General features: G+C 37.4%; 1 protein-coding gene across 5 annotated transcripts in view; it reads right to left on the bottom strand.

Annotated features, from left to right (window-relative positions):
• Nucleotides 1–22,116, bottom strand: part of CHID1 (chitinase domain containing 1) — a 106,744-nt gene that overhangs the window by 20,536 nt on the left and 64,092 nt on the right. Inside the window, exon 11 of one of the 5 annotated variants that reach the window (XM_066997983.1) lies at nucleotides 14,833–15,082. The exons of the other annotated variants lie outside the window; for them this stretch is intronic. Within the exon in view, the coding sequence (XP_066854084.1) occupies nucleotides 15,061–15,082 (22 nt within the window). The 3' untranslated portion in view covers nucleotides 14,833–15,060. Of the gene's footprint in view, nucleotides 1–14,832; nucleotides 15,083–22,116 lie in introns of those variants that run through there. 5 annotated transcript variants of the gene reach the window in all.

Raw genomic sequence — 22,116 nt, 5'->3', positions numbered from 1 at the left:
TAAAATGAAAGAACACCTGATAGAACAAGTGCTTCAGCATTACTCACATCCATAATCATAAATATGTATCATATTTAAAGAAAGGAAATGAAATGAAAAGGATCGAGGAAGAATATTGAAAGAACAAATATATTAGGGTTAAAAATGACTTGCATACACAAAATGGATTTTGCTAGCAAGAGATGCATATGGGACATTATATTATACGTGCAGTGTTACTGTCATTCTAAGAGAAGAGTATAACAACATGAGTGACAAGTGATAGGATCGGGTGGCAAACAATAGGACAAGAGGAAACAGTCTCTAGTTACACCAGGGGAGGTTTACGTTGGATATTAGGAAGAACTTTTTCACGGAGAGGGTGATCAAGCATTGGGCTGCCCAAGGAAGTGGTGGAGTCCCCATCCCTGGAGGTATTTAAGAGACATGTGGATGTGACACCAAGGGACAGGGTTTAGTGATGGGGCCCAACAGGTCAGGTTCATGGCTGGACTTGATAATCTTGAAGGTCCTTTCTTAGATGACTGAACTACATATGATATGAACTATATATAATTCAAATACTTGGATTTTTTCCACACAGTACCCAAGTCCACTGGCTTAGGATTTCACAACTATTTAAACAAGCATCAACTACTATCTGACATGCCTCTTAGAGTATATTCAAAGGGGGGTAAAAGACTGTGATACGCTGTTTAGTTTGATTTTCACAGCTATACAGAAAGCAATACATTTATTAGTCACATATGGAAAGTCGCATCTCATGGGTGAGATCTGGTAGACTGCAGGATGCTGTGACTGACTGTACCCCATCCCACCCCCACAAATACTGAAGAACATAGTCCTAAGTTATGGAAATATTTTTTCTGCATGAGGTAGTACTGAAAAATTGAAACTGAAACTTCACATCTTTTTCTGAAAATAGCCAGGATGGTGATAGTCATTAAAACAAGCAAACACAGAATAATTTATCTTCAGCACCTCTGGAACTTGACTAATTGACTGCTTAACTTTCACTGCCTTTGAAGTGTATTTTAATATAACTATGCAATCACTGTATGCAAAACATACTAATAACTTCCATAATTTACGTATTCCAAAGCATTATGAAGAGTAATGAACCTTGCTGTTGAGATTTATCATGCAAGATAACCTAGTCAGAAAGTTAGTCATTAAGCAGCCACTTTCCCTTAACAAAAAGTGGAAGAAGTCTTCGCTAACGGAGGAAACACTATAAAATACATCTTACAGGTACATAAAGGCTACTTTACCCATTCCAGAATTTTCTGTAAAATTATAGGAACTTCAGAAGTGTGAACTATTATTCATCAAAGGCCTCGTAAGATTTTTCAAGGTCAGGTGCAATAATGTTTATTTCATAACAGTCTAGCATCTTCTAAATGCTTCACTGGCATTATTCAATTAACCTTCAGAGCAGCCCATCTTCCACATAGAGGCAGAGATGGTAACTTATGTCACTAGCAAGAGTGATGTATTCAAAGTCATCACAGGAATAGAGGTCTGCTGTTGTAAATAAAATGGTGGGTTTCTATATGTAAAAAACTGATTATTATCAAAATAGTATTTTGAAACGAACTTAATCCACTGTTTTAATACAATACATATGTTAAAAAAAAAAAGTAAAGCAACCACTCACTTGATTAACATTTTTCTTCCTAAACATTTACAAGAAGCGTAACTCTTGATTAATCCCCCGTTTGCTCACCTGTTTGAGGATAACATCAGAAGACAAGGTAACTAGATTCCAACTTAGAGAACAAGTTTATTTCCTTCTGTTGAAACTAAATGTCGGTTATTCAAGCCATACTTTTATACTGCTTTTACTAGCCTTGTAATCAACAAAAGAAGAAACTCACGGAGGGAGATAACGTAAAGCAGGAGGAGGAGGAAAAAGAGATCAGGATAGGAAAGAAGTAGGAGACTGCAAATTATAAGAACTCGGGATAAATGCAGGAAAGATGAAGTGTATATAAGACTTAAGGACTGACGTGGAAACATTAGGATTGAAAAATAATTAAATTACCAATAAGGACGGTTATTAAAATATCAATACTAAAAAATTCAATTTATACCTGTATGTGTTAAAAATGGGATACAAATCAAAAACAACCCTTTTCAAATTCTGTTTCATATCAGATGTGAAAATAAAATTACTTAATTTACATCCTACATGAACTTACAGAGACAGAGGAATAAAATATCTTTTTCGATATACTAGTCTTAAGTTTGCATTTAGAAACTTGCCAAGGTTTGTGATGATGTTATAAAGCTGAACTAGATGTTGAGAGCAAGTTTTGCTTGCATCGGTTTAGTAAATCTTGAGGGAGTGAGACCTGGGAGTTGGTGCATTAGACAGCTAGCAGAGTTAAACACTGTTGCTAGCTTGCTACTCTTCCCCCTCTTTTATGGCTACAGGCAAGTTACTTATGAACAGAGAATATCCCCATCGTAATACAAGGTTATACCCACTTTCACAAGACATACTGAAACTTCAGACTGAACATGATACCCAGATGAAGTACTTCCAAGGCTCTTTTAGGGGATTACATAAGTACACTCAGTTCTAACCTGTATTTACTGTTCATAAAGAAATTCTGTGATTTTATAACATAGGAAAGGACCATGAAAGATTCAATAGCAATCCTTAATTGGCTGAAGGGATTTCATCCTGTCCTGCTATCTGTATAAGCCCAATTCTTTAAATCCCCTTGCAGTAACCTATCTAGCAACCATTAGAAAATACTCTTAACTATGAAAACAATGTGGCTGATCGTGGTTTTTATATGAAGTTTTGTTTTACTTACCTTTTTGCAGACTTTTTTTATATTTAGTTTTCAATATACATGACTTAGTGTCTTGAAATATCAGCTGCCTCCATTAAACTTGGTAATAAATACAAAGGTAAAATAAGATGTAGGAAAAATCAAGTCAAGGAGAGTCATGCTGTCTAATGTCTAATGAGAGATTTCTCATTAGAACGAGTCTTCCCAATTGTGAGTACATTGTAACAACTCGTAAGTCCAGCTAAGCCAACTACTGAGCCATGGGAATGACTTTTGGTTAAAATTCTAACAACACAATTCCAGTACAGAAGGTTTAATGGGAAATAAAAATGAAATCTAACACCAACAAATCTGTTTTCACTGGGCTACCTTCTGTCTATTTTCCAAAGGCACTAGGTATAGGTTAAACGCTCCACAAATAAAAAGGTAAAAAGCATGCAGAAGGTAATGCTTGACAGTAAGACACTTGACGATTATAAGCTTTACTCTAACCACAAATAACCAAATAGAGAAGCTCTAAAATTAGCATTCAAGAAGAAGCTAGTAGCTGTTGGTCAACTGTCGATCAACTAGGATGGAGTTGAATGGCAAGAGCTCTGGTTTAGCACACTCTCACAGCTGAGGGAAGGATGTCTGATCCTCAGCAGGCCTACCAGATGATGCAAAATAGAATCGGACAGCAAGAGCCTTGTTACAGAACCTCAAAGTGGCCCCAGAGACATTCATTATGCACTGAATGTCAAACTCGGCTTTATTTCACTAACAGAACATTAAATACATCAAAGGAAATGCTGATGAGGGACATTCTGGCATTGGCTGTCCTGGTGAAGCGTGTGAGGGAAGAGAATTAAGTAATTTGTGGAACAGTCCCTGGCTGAGCTGGGTCAAATGTGGAAGAGAACCTTGCAAAAATAAGTATGTGGCCTGTTAAAACTGATATGTCAGACAGAACAATGCTTGAATTTAAATATGATTTCAAGGGAAATAAGAATTTACTTGGGAGGGCACACTGTTTTCTAATGCTTATACTGCGTTTAACACTCATTCTGTGGCAGCATCAGCTGATGCATTTGAACTAGTTGTACATTAAAATACTGTGCAGCTCTCCATTACTATTTTTTCTTAAATCTGAATTTATATTCTTTCATGTAACTACCAGCATATTATTTTTTTTTTAAATCCTCATTGTCAAATTACATGAATAAAATACTGGCCGCAGAGGTACATACAGAAGGCCTGAAAGCACGAGTGGCATGCCTTTATCTCTGATTAACACACGATACAGCAGCACAAGATGTGGATGTCCTGAGTCTGGCCCTCTGTCACCCTGAGCACTGCCTTGCAGGTGGTAAGGCCTAGGTCCTAAAAAGTTTTCATAGGGTTCATTTCTATTAAGAGTCCTAATTTTAGAAAGCTTCAGGAAGAACCAAGTGCCTTGGACAATCTGGTCTGCAGATTCCAGAGCCAATATTTATACTGAGAAAAGAGCAGGCTCAGGCCTTAAGCACTATAAACCTATCTGATTTTATGTCAAGGGTTGGTAAGGGACAGGGCAGTCATCTATGATGTCATTTAAGTATACCTACAAACTTAAAAAGCACTGAAATGAATAATTAAGGTGATCATAAATTTTACACTACCCACAAAATAAATATATGTTATGTTTTCCAAATATAAAAGGAATGCATATTTCATTGCAAAACAACATGGATTGTTGGTGGCAGTAAGAGCAGGGCTTATGCATTATTCACTGCTGAAAAAAATTCAGTGATTCAAAGGTTGCCTGATGGCATTCATGCCCTCCTGCAACGCTAAGTCTGAAGATGAGCGAAGGTGTTTGAAGCTCAAGACTGGTGCAGCACCTGCTTTTGCTGCCAGTGAGTCGCAGGGAAATACCTGCACACAGTCCAGGCACCTCCAGAGTTACATGGTGGGGTCAACGGAAAGAGCATGGCAAAGCTATGGCTGTGGTGGGCAGTGTTTCTCTAAACTTCTCAGTCTGGCCCAAGCACAGGAAAGAGCTGCGTAAGAGCTGTAATTCTGAGAGGTCAGAGCACTCCGAGCATCAGCACCCTAGCTGAAGACGTGGTATTGCTAGCAAAGAACTGCAACAAGGGGCCTGCCAGCCTGCAATTTTCTATTATCCAGACTGTTAGCAGGTGAATGGGAGCAGAGCATGGTCTGTAGGTTTAAAGGTGAACAAGTAAAATGACAGAACTGGAAGGCAACAACTGCTTTAATGTGAGCAGTGATCAGTGTGACCAAAGGACATAAGCATGTATCTCCTACTGCAGGCAGTGAAAAGGCAGCCTGCAAGGAGTGCTGGGCATACTGGTGCATCGGCGAAAGAGACAACAGCTGCTGTGTGGACTTTTGCTGTAATGTTGTATTTCTGACATCTCAGAAACCTGGCTTTGGCCAAGTCAAAAACTTCTCATGACTGATAAAAGATACTGGTAGGAATCCACAGCTCTGCAACAAGTAAGGGTTGCTCATCAACTTAATAGACAAATGGACTTGTCTGGCAATTGTAAATGGTTGGTTTCACAACAGAAAGAGGTAAGCTGCAGCATTTCACAAGATCTGTGTAGCTACCTTTGCTATTCAATCTATAGACAGAAATAACCTGAAAAAGGATAAATTAGCACAGGTACAATAATTTCCTGATTACACAAAAATATACTGAAATCAGTCACAGAATTTCGTAATAATGAATTAAATAGCAGGAAAATGGCAACTGAAATCTGATGCCAATAAACACAAAAATAGTAACTATGAGAAAAGTAAAGCACTGGTTCTGAATAAGCTGTTATCAGTCAGAAGAATGACCTTGGTGTTTCTATAGATAGTTCTCTGTAAAGTATCAGCCCAGACTCAAGTCAAGCAGGATGTCAGAAATTACTAAGGGAGGACCAGAGAACCAGGAACTACAAGTGATAAACTGTTACGTTCACTCGATCAAGTACTCTGAATGCAGTTCCCAGTTCTGGTCCTTGAAAGCCTATGATGTATGAAGAACATTTTAACAGGTTATACAGCAACATTCAGCTAAGGATCACATTTAAACAGAATCTGCAGCCAATACCATTGTCTACTACACATCCCCTTGAACTAAGAAATAAATAACAAACCAGAAATCATTCATATCACTATGCCCATACATACCACAATCAGTTAGGTGAACATAAAATTTATCTCTGTTTGAGCACCTGTTTCAATTGTGTTTTCCCACAGGGCAAGTAGGTGCCACTGCAGTAGATGAGAGACCTCTAGGAAATAAAAAAAAGTCTGAGGCACAGTTCCATTAATCATGGTTTAATCTCAATTTCTATAGGAAAAAGCACTAATAGAACCTGTCAGTCATCAGAAAATGTGGGGGAAGGATGGGGAGGAAGTGGAAAAGAGGAGATGCTGATTTGGCACACAAACCTTGTAGGAGCCACACCAAACTCCAAGGTAAATCTAAGTAAGCGTGTTAATTTTACAGTATGTAGAAAACCATTAGAAACAGAATCAAGTTCTTAATTTTAATTGCAGCAGATCTGGCATTTTAAGGATATAATTTGTCACCTTGATTGTCCTGCATACTTGAAGGACCAAGGGTTTTGAAATTCAGTAGAACATTTGCTTTTTAGAAATATACATCATACAAATATGCTTAGAAACACCTTAAAACAATAGTAAGCACTGATTTGACATTTATGAATGGGTTCTGGGATTAACATGTTAACTTGTCATCAAACACGAACATTTTTTTTCAAAATGAACATCCTTTAATACTTGGAATTTAACATTACTGATAAAATATTGGTTATTTTTAATCACAGTCATGATATTTCACCAAGTGAGCTGCAGATAGTTATATTTTCCAATCTTGCTTTGTTTTTCACTTCTCCCTTTGTGAGGACTACTAACTTTCAAAACAGACTGGTTACTACTGAAAACTGACCCCCAGAAAAGGACATTTATTGCCATTGAAATGTTGCTTAATATATAGATTTGTTAAAATGGTTTTAACCTATATCCTTCATCAAAAAGAAACAATGTTAAAATTATTTTCCAGTTGGCACACTAAAACAGCAGTAAACATTATTTGCAATAAAACTTCATACATAATTTAACAAATGTAATTATAGCATACTAAAACTTTAAAGCAACCCAGTATCATAAGCAGAGCCAGTATTACAATGGTACCATGGCTGAATATTATGGTTGAAATTTCAGTGAGATATACTTTGGGGATTTCTCAACTGCAAGATCACATTCATGCATGACAATGCTTAAGATGATGCTGTGAAAACAAAGAATTCAAAAAAGATGTGCAGAGTGAGGAAAACTCTGGAAACTTGCAAGAGAGACTGAAAGACAGGATTTCTTTACCTTTGAATTGAAAAATAATGAAAGCAATACAAGTAACACACTTTGGAGTTCTGCATATGTGCATTTCTTGCCACTGTGCAGGTTCAGACTATAACATAGGATAATCCTAGTATTCCTGTAGATGTACAATGCCACCAAGTTTCTGCCTACTGTAACTGTTAATGCAAGCAATGTTTCTAGATGAGGCACAAAACAATAAAATATTAAACATATTTTACTTTATTTAAAATTATATTAAATATAGAAATATTGTTTTTAATATAAAAAAATCCCTGTCAATAAGCCCAGGCTTGTCTATCAAATGGTACATACTTAAATACCAAAAGTAACCAGCATGTCATGATTTAACACCACTTTGACAGCCCTTCAGCATGAAAACTCATCCACAGGCCTGACAAAGTCTGTATCAGCACTGCTTAAATCCATTACTCAACTATAACAGGTAAAGTAGGCAAACAGACAAAGGAATCTGCATTAGGTTTGTGTCAGCATAAAGCTTTGCCAGTTACGTGATTTTCATCAATATTTTAGGCAAATGCCAGCAAAACATTTTAGAATATTCTACATCTTAAACTTCCCTTGAAGTGATAACTTTTACACCAGTCCTAACTAACTTGAGCAGACTGCAAGATGTAGAGAGAACAACAGAAACACAAACTCAAACTTACGTCTTGTCTGAGAAACTGGCAGATTTCAATGCAGTTTGTTCTTTTCATTTCACTACAGAGGTGTTAAAAATAGCAGCATTTTTAAGCCACTTGTCATTTTGTGTAAGTGAAAACAATATTAAAGTAGCAAACTATGTAAACATAGAAAATTAATATTTTTAAACAGGATTTACAAATATAATCCAAATGAAAACCAGGAGTTGGACAATCCAGTGTACCTTATGTTTCTTTTCTGCTTTTGTGAGCATATTTTTGCTATTTAATAGCAATCTAAAAGCTCTGATCTATGCAGTCTGTCTCCTCATAATGAACTACAATATTTACAGATTTAAACAGAAATGGATTCCAGGATCCTTGCACTGACAATCTTCATTTTGTGACAGTAATAAACAGACTCATCATCATTTGCTTCTTTCACATACACAGCTTTGCAAATACCATATTGCTTTCACTTGTGTTAACAAGCCTCTGCATTGCCATTCCATCCTTCTGTTTTATCCAAAAGTAACAGCACAATAAAAGCTTTTCAGAATATTTTCTCATTATTCTGCCCTGGAGGTCATAGAACTCCTCCCCAAAAACCCCCAGTAAATCTTTCAAATTTCATTTCTGCCAGTTGAATTTCCATCAGCTACCCTTGACAAGTCAGAGAATGTCACTAAGTTATGAATTTTGCCTAAGGTTATGAAAAGTCACATCTCCTACGGCCTCCTGGCACATACACTTTGCAGTACTCCCTCAGAGCCGCAGCTAACCTCCCACAACAGATGCAATACTGAAGCAGGTGCTGACCATCTATTGAAATGGAGCAACCTTGGCAAAGGGCTCGCTACACAAAACTCCCGTTACATTTGAATCCTAAAAGACTCTAAATTAAAGAATGAATTTGACCCCCACACAAGGCTGTCTGGGAAAGACAGACAAGAGACAAGGGATTATAAAAGGAGGGGTTACCTAATGGTTCTTTGCTGAGAACCTTACAGAGAGAATATTCAAAAGGACAATTTTTTTTTCACTTTTTCCCCAGGCAGAAGAGTGAAAACTATGTGCAGGATAGGAACACTGAATGAACTCTCAAAGCTTGTAATGCAAACTCTGAATAATACTTAATAAGTGAAACCATGAGAAAAACAGAGGTGTTTAGTATTTTGTCCTCAAATATTTTGTTTCTTTTTCTAGCTAAAGTAAAGAGTGTTTGTTTTCTTGGACACATTACCAAGTCCCAGTGGGCATTTTATTTGCTTGCTTTTCCTCTAAGTATCACAAATATCTGATCAGAAAAACTGCAAAACAAAACCATAGAACAGGAACTCGGGGAGAGTGTGTGCTGCCAGTGAATTTGCAGGATCCATGCTCATCTGGGAACTTAAATAAACAAGGTGAAAGGTACAGTCCATTCTTGGAGAACAAGGGTTTAAACTACGGTCTTTAAACTGAAAGAGGGGAGATTTAGAGTGGATAGTGGGAAGAAATTCTTTACTCTGAGGGTGGTGAGGTCCTGGCACAGGCCACTCAGAGAAGCTGTGGATGACCCATCCTTGGAAGTGTTCAAAGCCAGGCTGGATGGGGCTTTGGGCAGTCTACTCTGGTGGGTGGTGTCCCTGCCCATGGCAGAAGGTTGGAACCGGATGATCTTTAAGGTCCCTTCCAACACAAACCTTCCTATGGTTCTGTGACCAGCGAAGGATGGTGAACTTCAAATCCTCATGCAGCAACAGAACCGATCAGCGCTTGTGTTGTCAATTCCACTACTTGCCAATTCCACTACTTGCCAATGCCTTTTTTTTTTCTTCCCCCTTCAAATCCTGAAGTGCTTTTCCTAGTAAAGTCCCAACTGCAGAAACACAAATTTTCTGTGAAATCCCTGAGGGAATCTCACCACATTAACAGCATTAATTATGTTAATTAGAACTGTGGTTAGTGGAAAATAAACATCTCAAGCAACTTATTTCAAAGTGTTGGGTGAGCTGTGCTGGAGAACTTATCCATGTGCTCCTTCAATTTCATAGGAACAGGCTATTTATTACAAGTGGACTTTTTTTCCATTTATTTTGTCTAGCCCTTCACGCCAGTATTTCTCAGAACACATGCACCAGATAAAAGATTTGGTCATGGCTCACATGAGAAAGTCTGAGCGCTTAACTGTACAGCAGATGGAACCATAATTACTACCAAGTGTAATTTTCCATGCTTCACTGTTTTGAATTTAGACTGTGTGTATTTATAGTGATTTCAGAACAGGAAAAACCTGCTGAAGTCAACTGAAGCCAATTCTTTATTGGCTTAACTGAACTCTCTGTATTGGTTCTGTTCATCTTGTTGATAAGTTTTAAGTTGTTCTAATAACAGACTTCACCCCCTGGCTTTCCTTTGCAGAGTGGCTTTTATTTATTTATTTTTACTTACACCTTCAATTAACTCACTGCCAAGAACCCAGTGGTAATTTTCCAGCAAGCTGAAGCCTAAGTAAAGCATTTGCTGGGACGGCAGTAGTGGTTACAGGTGTGGTACTTTGCTTGTTGCAGTATTTCTCATCTAGCAAGCGAGGAGTTTTGGTATACAGTGTCTTTCACACACTTTACACTGGGAGTGTTCTCTGCAGTAGCTATGCCTACAAATATTTGTAGAGCTAACCCCCAAAATTTGCAGACTGATACAAATATTTATAAGGTGTTCACACCAATATTTGCAAAAATACTCTGAGATCACACGTTATTTCAGAGATGGAAAATTTCCATTACAATCCCGTACCAAACAGGAAGGTAAACAAAACCCCTCCAGAACAGCAACAGACACTATACTTGAAAACATCATACGTGACATTTGAAACGTACATTTTTGTGCCGGAATTTCATGTTTGAACTCTTAAATGTATGACGTTCATGTTACTGTAGTATTAAAACACTTAGGTAAGTGCTTTTCATGTTCAGAGCTAAAAAGAGGACACACAAAAGATGGAAAATAATTCTGCTTCATTAAGTCCATACCTGGATGTACACACATGTACACAAGCATCACAGCAATATCCCTGAAAAAGTCTGAATTTTAAGCTGAACTGACATTTCAGTAATGATATCACTGAACTAGCAGTATTGGGCTAACCGCAAGTAAATGTGAAATCAGAAATTAAAATGTGTAAGCTATTAAAGTCGTCAGTTCTTTCAAGAACTGACAGAGTTGTATCTTATTATCCAGTCACCTGCTCTAAATTTCAGGAATCCTGGTGAATTTACCCTACATAAGACTTATTAAATACTTTTTACCACCTATGGTATTTTTAAACTTTAAAGCAGTACTTACGTTTTACTTTCTACAACTTCTTTAGAGGGCTATTATAGAGATATACAAGGATATTTATTTACCCTTACAAATTTCAAAATACTATTGTGTAACCTTAAGTAAGCATTTTGATTGAGATAAATCAAACGATCAGATAAAAAAATAGTTTCGGCCAAGTATATACTTAAGCCCTGTGTTTTTGATCTGTGTCCCCCCCAAAGATGGTTTTGTGTGATACAAAACTATAAAAAAGACCCCACGATCCCCTAAACATGCCTGTTTTTCTTCGTCAGCTTTTCTGTGATCCCGCTGTGACTCCATGGATGGAAGTCTTACCCTTGGCTTAATGACACGGAAAACCAAAAAAAGATACCCCCAAACACTGCTTTTCTAAGAGACTGCTTTATCTACTAAAATAAGTTATAAATATTCCCCAAACTATCAGAATTTATTTGGAATGATGTCTCCACTCTTACATTTGGCATACAGTCCAGTTGCTCCTTCCGTTTCCAAACAATAATGTTAGTTAGAATTAATAAGCATTGGTTTTGATCCAGACTATTAACATAGCACGATTGATCCATGGGGTGTTTTACAGCTTGTTAAAAGTTTATTAGCTAACGCAGACCATCAGTAAAAACTGTTTAATTGGCTAATTGCTACAGCTGTTTCTGACAGTGACGCTTGTGATTCTTCCCATGCATACAGTAACATCTACTCCTGAAAATCACCTGCCTGACATTCATTTTTCATTCTTCTGCAATGTGAAACAAACAGCAGTTTGTTTTTGCTCTCTTAACATTTCTTACGAGAAATACTAGATTAGGTCAGAGCTGAAGACAGAGGAATCTTTTTTAAAAACATGGAAAATAAATAAATAAGTAAATAAATAAATAAATAAAAATCCTGCCCATGTCTTGGTTTGGTAAGCAGTGACCTCCAAGTCAGCGCTATGATGAGCTAACTTGAGATTACTGCAGCATCTCGGTCTCTCTTTAAGGCTATACAGCAGCTGCTTCACAATCTCAACTCAACTAAGCAAGTATTTGCACTGGAAAACCTTTAACAACCGATATTTGGCCAGCTGGAATTATAAGAATGGTGATATTTCACAATTATTATTAGCTGCAGTGTAGTTTTATCTGAATTCTATTTCAAGAGATAAAATTGTTTGATATGCAGAAACTTCTCATTCTCTCCATAAACAATTTGCTCTAATTGCCTGTAATATGAAGACTGTGTTTAAAAACATTAAGAGTGTATTTTTGCTCACTGAAACAGCTCTTAACTGTTATATGTTCTGAAACAGGGTTATACTTGCAGAAATTCCTAGGGAAAGAAAATGCATATAGTGTTTATTCATTCATCTATTCCTTCCAAGTGCTGAGAAGCTCAAGCACTGCTCTACAGTAGTTATTTCTACAACAGTCCTCCTTAAATGTTCCGAGTGAAAAGAAATAGCACAAGGGCTGAGAGCAGCCTGTTACACCTCTGAATTTTCTTTATTTAAAAATGCACAAGTAGAATATAAGTGGTGGTGGTGAAATATTTCTGGCAACAACCTCCTCTAGAACTTCCACCTTTGCTGCAGAAAAAAAAGAGGGGTCTAATTTCTTTGCAGTTATTCTTATAGATTAACTAAGGTTCATTTTAAAACCATTCCTTGCATTCAGATTCTAGAACCTGTCTTATACATAGCATATTACTTTTTACTTGCCTTCCAGTACAAAATTGATATTGACACAATGCACAAATACACCGAAATCCAGAAAAACTTTATCTCTGTTTGTTGAACAATAACAGCAGTAGTTACATAGCAGATTATCGTCCTAGCAGATTGTTGAATCTGCTTCCTAATTATACCTTTAAGTGTTGACCAATGCTATAAGTGAATTAATACATTACAAAGACATGATGTGTCTTAAACTACTGTCTTCTCAATAATAAAGTGAAAAATAATTTTAACTGAAGTTCAACTGGATAACTATATTTTAAAGTAATAGTTTATGCTACTAAAGCCTGAGTGCTTTTAAAGCTAGTATGAGCATATCAAGTCATAAAAAACTAGGCTAATTGCAATTTATATTGCTGCTTTAGAGTCTTACACGTTATTGTAGATCATCTCTCCTAATAAGTGTAAGCATTCAATTTTTAATTGTGTCCTAATATTTCTTACCCTTGAAAAAGTCATCTTATGTGTACTTATATAGCGGGCCAATGAAAGAGAAGAAAAAATGTAATAATTAGATATATGATTAGCACCGCCACTAAAATTTGTGGATAAAAAAGAAAAAACAACAAAAAAACCCACAGTGCTCAGCTGACTCTTCTATTCCAGACACAATTCTACTCTTGTTTTTGGTCATTTCCTAGAATTCCTCTAGATCCATATACAGATTAATTAGTATTTGTAAGGATCTTCATAATTTATAGACATTGAAACCTGGAAAGAGAATATTGTTTACATTTGTTCCTCTGCGAGACTGAAGAATTCACATTTCTGAATCTCAGTTTGAGATAAAAAGAAACTCTTAAGGCTCCTAGGAGCTATGATGGTGGCTGAATCTAACTCATATCATGCCTGGTACCCATGGTACGTGGTACTCTGACAGCTTTTGGGATATACAAGCCAACCAACCTCATTTGTTCTATCCAACCAAAATAACTGAAAAAAAGATGTTGCATAAGAAAATTAAAAGCAGTAAACAAACTAAACATTAAAATAAAACATATCCTGAAATTTACTTTCCTGTATTCTTTTTTTTCCAAGCCTCATAAGCCTCCTGAATACTTACAGAAATGAAAGGCTTAAAGAAATGGAGACTCAGATCCTGATTGTGGCACATCAGTACTAGGATGCAAATAATTAATGCATTCCAATGCAATATGATGGTCAACAGAGCATTCGTACAGCCAAAGAAAAGGTCACAAAATACGTCTCTTTTTAATGAATACGGCTGTATAATAGCATTGAATTCAGAAAATATTGAATTGCTTATGAGATAATGTGAAGGAGGAAAAAAAAATGAGAAAAAGATAATTTCCACTGGAAGATTTTTTTAATTTTTTTTTTCTGAGACGGAACCAAAAGGACGTGGCTGCCAGGCACCAAACACTATGGATAATCTCAGAGCAGAGCGCGCAGCCACTGACAGTGTGGGTTACATTGCAGTCTATCACCCACTCTTTTAGGGCAAAAACCCTGAAAGCTTTGCAATTTCCAACGTCTTCTACCAGGGAACGGAAACCTAAAAACATGGACCTGACAGATGGCATCTACAGAAAAAACAGCCAGCCTTATGGTATGTGTCAGAATCATAGTTTTTAATCAAACTTTGACTTTTAAGTCAAATTTCTTAAGAGCAAGCTCTGCTGAATAGGAAAGTAAGCAGAGAAAAAATTCTTCTAAAGTGGCAGTCAACAAGTCTCACGAAAGACCACACCAAACCTTTTCTAATACCATCTGTTAGTACCAGATGAACACGCGAGTACTGAGTTTATGCTGGCAATCAATAGCATGTTTTCCAGTTATATCTTGATAAACCCCACAAGTTTTTTAGTTGCACAGAAAATCCACAAAGTAAGGAGTAGGTCCAGCGAGGCCGATTAAGAAAACCCATACGGACAGGCAACTTTTGTACCATTGCAGGCTTTAAAAGGCTACTGTTTAATGCAAAGAACTAGAAGACCAAAGAAGATTGGAAACTCGAGTGAAATCCCAAGCCTGTATGTAGCAAACACACAATAAAATGCATCAAGGTTTTCTTGTCATTCACGGAAAGACAGATCTCATCTAAAATGTGCAGCTGTTTCACAAACAAGGTGGTTGCTCATTCAGACTTCTATCAAGAACTCCATCCGTTGTAAGGTGAGCTAGAGCAGCCATTCCTGATGACTAGCTGAAACTCGTACCAGCATCCACCTCAAATTTAATGAACATAACACCCCTGGCTGGTAAAAAAAAAAAAAAAAAAAAAAAAAAAAAAAGTATCACTGCAGTGCAGTTCAACATGGCTACAGCAGAGGAAACATCCATGCTTTTTGGAACAACTTTTAAGCTATTAAATTCTGATATAAGCAAGTCACGGTTATTCTCTTTCACTAGATAAATAAGCGTTAAGTTAAGTAGCATGCTATTACTGCGGCTGGCTGCAGAATGGGAACTGCTTGGCAAATACTCAGTTGTCTACTACTCCAGCCACCTCCATCTGTGAAAAATTAGGAATGAGATTTGGGTGTTGAATATTAACTAATTCTAAAAGATTGCAGTGTGAAAAACACCGGTCATCCTTGCCTACCAACAAAAAATGGACAATTCAGGCACTGTAGAAACCTCCAATTTACCTAGAAAATGTGTCCTCGGGATAGACTCAGCACAATTCATTTAATCATCCTGATTCATGGAACAGATGAATTTACATGATCTGTTCGTAACGCCAACTGACCTCATATGAATCAGCAAGTCTGAATGAGTATTTTTCAGTCTGTGGCTCCCGGACACTTTGTTAGAACACAAAATCACATGCTTGCAGCCTTTCGCCTAGCCAAAAAGAAAACAGTCAAGCTGGCATTTTCTAGTTCATCGTTCAAAGAGGCTTAGTACACTGGTAAGAGATGGAATTACATTACACCAGTCACTATCCATGCCTGAAATGTTTGTATTTGTCATATTCAGCTTCAGCATTACTCAAACCCCCTTCTGTCTTAGAAAACCTTGATGTCCTACACGGTGCTCTCCAGTACCATCACCACTAGTGACATCAGCTTTGCAATATGCATGTGCGTGCTGAATGTCAAAGTCTGCACACCTAAATACACATTACAGGGTTTGGAGGTTTTGTTGTCACTTTTGCACTGAGGGAAGGATGGGGAACCAACCTCATGCTCAGATGTCAAGTTCATAGATGGTGCATGAATTCTGCAAATTACAGTAATTTGGGTTGGTTACAATTCCCTGTGCAAGCATATAATTAATAAAATGGGAATAAACCTTGCTGTACAATTTGTGCCAGCACTTGCTCTAATTTCCCAGACAGCCCAGCCTCATTACCTCCAGATTTGTGCATCTCATTATGATGCTGACACTCACATTTGTGTGATTAGTGCTGAAATTACAGATTCATCCTGATTTAGTGTGGCCTTTATTGCTGTTAATTAGACAACGAAATGTGAAAACTGTTACGGCATTTTAATTACCTGAATGCAATGAGATTTGTATGGTTAAAAAAAAAAAGAGAGAAAATGCAATCTTTTCCTTGAAACAGTTGCTGGCTCCGATGGAAATAGCTGACTGAGAGAAATCTGATGTTTTGCTCCTAGTTGAGATGATCCATTGTGTCTGTATTTGGCACGTACAGTTCCTTTTTTTGTGTGTGTATAAAATGACAGATCGAATATGCTATTTTATTAAAGGGTATTAAAACATGGAAAAACAAAACCGTGAATGGAATAAAGATGGGAGAACTGGTTAATCTAAGTAACTTCTTAAATATTATTTTGGCCAAGATCCTTCAAAAAATGGAGGAACAGCCACCAGTAAGCACAAGTAATGTGCATAAGTGTAACCTCAAGGAAACGCAGCATCAAAGCTCCAAGAAAAGAAGCCCTGGAGTTGCTGGACTTGCGTTGAAGTAATTTTGCACAGATTGTGCCCTGAGCACGAGCCATGCCCTGTAAGAACTTGCTAGGGAAGGCAGCAGGAGGCTGCCCCTATGACAGGGGACTACTGCACTAACAAGTTGTCCCCAGTGACTGTTCACTTTAGGCACACAGCTCACATGTAGGCACTTGCAGGTAGACACACAAACGTACAGGTCTGAGTCTTGTACGGCTCCATGCCTCTTCAGTTTGTATCTCTGGATGTACTTAATTATGGCAGACATGGTCTTTACCAGCACTGCTATGAACACAGAGCCCAGCAAGCCTGCAGCCAGCTGCTGACAACCCAAGTGTGCAATTCGAGAAAAGCACTGTCATGGTACTACAACTTTTGTTACAGACTCAGATTCGTAGAACATTATTTACACTGTACCCATTTAACTACATTTAATAGTCTGTTGCCCATTTAAATCATTCTTCAACAGCGCACCCTACATCAGCATTATCTTATTTGACCATAAACACCTTTCTATACATAACACTATCATTTTGGTGATTCTGACTAAGGTTTCTTAAGCCTGTCTACTCCTTTCATCATATACTGGATAAAATTTTGTGGTTTTTCTTTTGCAAGATCAATAATAATAATAATAAAACAGCATTACGTTTATTTTTGAAAAGAAAATCAAATTGGCACCATAGTTTTTAAACAGACAGATTTCAAGTAGATTTTAAATCAGCAAGAATCAGGAAATATGAAAAAGGACACTCTCAAAGAGATGTCAAATATAATAGATTTTATACCTTTCTATCCAAACAGCAAATGCATCCATGAGTAGCTCATAACATTACAACGTAGTTGGCATGGTGTTGCTCTGAGAGCTTCTCTGGTCTCTATGCATTTACGTTCTTATCTTAAATTATGTCCATTTACATTTTTGGATTGGCAATTTTTAATGAAATAGATAAAGAAAATATTCAACACTTTTTTTTTAAACTATTCTGTAAACTTCTAATGAAACCAAATTCAAAACAGTGTGGTGAAAATGCAAGTCTTTGTATTATTGCTAGTATTGATCTCCTGACTTTTAACATGCAAAAACTCAGCATGCTTATCCAGGTACTCGGTGTTCAGAAAGCAGAGAAAACTGTTTCAGCGATTTCATCCATGGTTTCTTTCATGCAGATACAATGACCGGCACCTTTTCAACCAACGAAGTCCGTTTTTTCCCCTGAATGTTGATTTGGCATGAATCCAAATTTTACTTCCATTAAAAAATAGAAGACAATTACCTTCGTATTTGCTTTAATATTCCTAAAAACAATGGTATTCTCTTACTTTAAAGCCAATATAGTTCACGTTGTATCTGTGGAGTCATAAGACATCACCTTTTCCTTGCATTGCCACGTGCTCATTCAGACATTCTGCTATACAACAGAAATACCACCGTATCTTGCCCTCAGTAGAGAAGAATTTAGGTCCAAGATTATCTGGCTCCCCACCTTCTGCCTCCCCTCTACTTTTGATACCACAGACAGTCCCCTGAACATAATTTTGACAAGTGTACCATGAAGATATTATTGAATTGACCATCTGCCTGAGGAACTAAACATGGATAAAAAGAAGAAAAAAAAAACAACAAGACAGACAGGTATAATATAAATAAATAAGGATTTGTCCAGCAATTTTTCACTCTAAAGACAGCTTCCCCCAGAAGCGTTTTACAAGAATAAGTACCACCATTTTTCAAACTAGGGTTGCAAATATTAAGCAATTTGCCAAAGGCTACACTAGTCAATAAGAAAATCATGAGCAGAGTCCAGTTCCTTGCTGAATTCATTAAAGTGCTAAACAAAGTCTTTAAAAAAGGAGGGCAGGAGACACATATTCATGTATAAATATAAGCAAGAAAATGATGTTGATGGAATAAATACAAATCAGGCACATGGTGTGACAGTACTGCAGCTTTTTGAACCACTTCAAAAAGCAGAAAGAGCAAAATTTTGGCAGAGTCTTCTTTCTCTTCTGATTCGAAGACACTGCATAGTTGAATACACTATTGAGAAAGTGCTCAAGTACACCCTGTTATGCATCATTCCTTGACACCTTAATAACCCTAAACCTAACCCCAATTATGACCCTAACCCAACACCAACATCACCAATTTCTCCCATCAAAAAGTGCTCACAACGGAAGCCTTTTGCTAGACCTGAACTCCCTTTGGGAGCCTTTACACAACCGCACACACAACAGGACTCTGTTTTTTCTCTCTCTCCAAGCACTAACGACCCTAACCCTAATTATGACCCTAACCTGACACCTACGTTGCTAATTTCTCCCATCAAAAAGTATTCACAACGGAAGCCTTTTGCTTTGACCTGAGAGAATGTTCCTATAGAGAACCTTTAAAATTAAAAATTAGGAGGAGGTGTGAATCGTGGTTGTAAACTAACCTTTAACTTCTCCTTCAGAAAAAATAATGAATACCACATGTAATTGGGAAAAAGAGTTGGATTACACAGAATTAGAATGTTGCCAGGGTATTCTGTTTTTTGTATTAATATGTATATCATTCTTCATATTGACGGAAGTTCAGGGGGCAATAATACTGACCCTGAATGTGGAAATGTTACCTGTGAGGTAGGGAATTATCTATATTGTACCAAATATGGTAGCTACGGGAATGCTAATATATATAATGCACACCAGACACAACATGGGAATCATCCTATAACTGAATGGCTAGTCCTGAAAGGCAAGGTATTGGCTATGTGGTCATAAAGCCAGGAAGGTGCTTGACCCTAGAATGGAAGGAAGCTTGCTCCCTGGGGGCAGTAATTCCAAATGTAACTATTACTGAAGATGTACAAAGCCAAAGTCCCCTTGGGACCCATATACACAGAACGAAGAGGACTCCAGCTAATCCTCTAGTGAAAAGGAACAGGGCATTTCACAGGTTTGCGATGTGGTTTATCCCTTGGTTAGGGGTGAGTGAATTAGAGAAAGCTATTGTAAATATATCAGCTGTAGTAGAAGAATTAGAAAATAACACTCTGGATACGATCCAGGCACTAGAAGAGGTGGTGACGAGTCTATCAAAGATAGTATTCCAGAATCTAAAGGTGCTGCTTCTGTTACTCCTTGCAAGGAGGGGTTCACGCTATAATTAATGCCAGTTGCTGTATGTATGTAGACCAAATGGGGCAATCTGAGACTGATCTCAAAAATATTTGGGAGAAAACCAAGACCTTACATGAGGTGACCCAAGATGACACTCCCTGGAGATTTAGAGACATTTGGGAAAAATTGTCTGGCTGCCTGGATGGGATTGGGTCATGTAACTATTTGTTAGTATTCTAGTAATAATAGCATTGTGCATAAAATGCCAAGTATACTCTCTGCTAATATCACTGTTAAAGGAAGTGTACTTATTAGCAAGCATAATTAGTTGCAAGCTTCTGAATGTCATTTCACCATGCAAGGCTGAATGACAGAAGGGGAACAATCAGTCTGACCACTGAGGTCTTTATGAATTGCAGACATTAGCAAATCTCAGTAAGAAAATGCCCTGAAGTGTATATTTGCAATTTCTCTGCTATTAGAGATTATTAAAAGTTATTCATATGCCATGGCTAGAATGGGACAAAAATAGAAAGCTTACATAATCATCTATTATGAAGAATGAGTACTAAATGTAAAAATAATTGAAAATGAGATTGTAGGCAGCCACTGGAAAGCTAGAGTTGCCTTAGCTCTAAAAACACACAATAATGTATTTGTTGGTTAGTGGCTGTAAAGGACATACAGCTGATCTGCATTAATTTATAAACACTGCATGTGACCTGGTCACTGTAACAGTTACTGCCTGCATATATCAACTTGGCTTTGTAACAGAGCTGTTGGGAAACTAAACTGAACCATTAGATTAGCAACAATTGCCAGGTTATGAATCAATCACCCTGTCAACATCACTGATGGAAATAATAGAGGTCTTCAAGTCAAAGTTGCAAGACTTATTTTTACCTAAGCTGGAAAGCAAAGATCTAAAGGACACCCAACAGGTAGGAAGCAATTTTCCACTTTCAGCTAGGCAAGAAACATTGCAGTGACCTGCTAAGTGATCACGGTTTGCAGTCTGTACACAAGTGGATCACGCAGCCCTCACTTTACAAATGAGTTCTCCCGCAGGTGAAGGAAACAAGACTGAGTTTAGCAGAGACACTCAGGAAGACCAGAAAAGGAAACAGAAAAGCAGCCAATACGCAAGTCCTGACAAAGACACCTTTGAAGAAAGTGCTTACTCTTATTTTTGGTAGAATGTAAAGTATCCTGAAGTTTTCTCTTAGGAAACCTTTTTTTCCTCTCTTAGCATTAAGGGTGTGCAACGTTCAACAACATACATGGGTTCACTAGCACAGATGAGTCATACAGTGAATTAAAATGTTCTGTGCAACTGACTTAACTATTGTGCCTGTTACCAACAACATGTTCTAGACTTGCCTGATTTTTGTAGGAGTATACATGCAACAAAACCAGTAATCTGACAATTGCTTAAACTAAAAAGGGTATTCCCGGAGGACAACTCGTCTTTCTCAAACCTTTCAAAATAGTTGTTAGACAGGGAGTCACGATGCCCACTCACACATATCTAAAGCAGACACAGCTCTCACGGAAATTAATGACTGCAGATAGCGTCTATGATCAGCAACCTATACTTTCACCACATTACACTGCTCATTGTTTCACTATCATGTTGAAGAACCTTCTTAGCTGCAATGAAGTGCCACTAAAAGAACGAGGTGCTAGAAAGAGAAAGAAAATGATGTGGCCTTGTGATATTCAGAGGTCATGGCAAAATTAATCAGCATGTGTTGCCATCAGTACTATATCCAGAAGTTCAGGCTGTCTAGAGGTGAAAGAATATAAAATTAAAGATGAACTGTGACTCAGAGAGAGGTCAGGAATGGTCTCCTTTCAATTCATCTCTCAGCATAATATACTATGTGTAATAGAGGCCTTACCCCCTGAAGATGATGCAATAGAAAATGGGAAAAATACTTGTTATAGTATGTATGAAGGAAACAAGACTTTTGCTGCATCTTTTAAAGTGCATTTCTAGTATATACTACCCTTTGAGAGACCACTTGTTGCAATTTAAAAACTAAGTTATGTATGGTTACATACCACTGCTACTTCGGTCTGTTTCATAACGAAAAAAAAGTCTAAAGCCCAGAGAAGCCCAGCAACTTCAAAAGTATCTTCTCTTTGTGAAAACTACAGAGGTGGAGCACCAGAAGGTGTTTACTGTTAACAAGAAAGACTTTTGAGACTTAAGGTCTTTAAAACCATATTAGTGATAATGACATTCAATATCAAATCTCACAGA

Source organism: Anser cygnoides, chromosome 5, assembly GCF_040182565.1.
Source record: "Anser cygnoides isolate HZ-2024a breed goose chromosome 5, Taihu_goose_T2T_genome, whole genome shotgun sequence".
NCBI lineage: Eukaryota > Metazoa > Chordata > Aves > Anseriformes > Anatidae > Anser > Anser cygnoides.
Note: the sequence above shows the minus strand (reverse complement) of the source record. Positions and strands in the feature narration are given on the sequence as shown.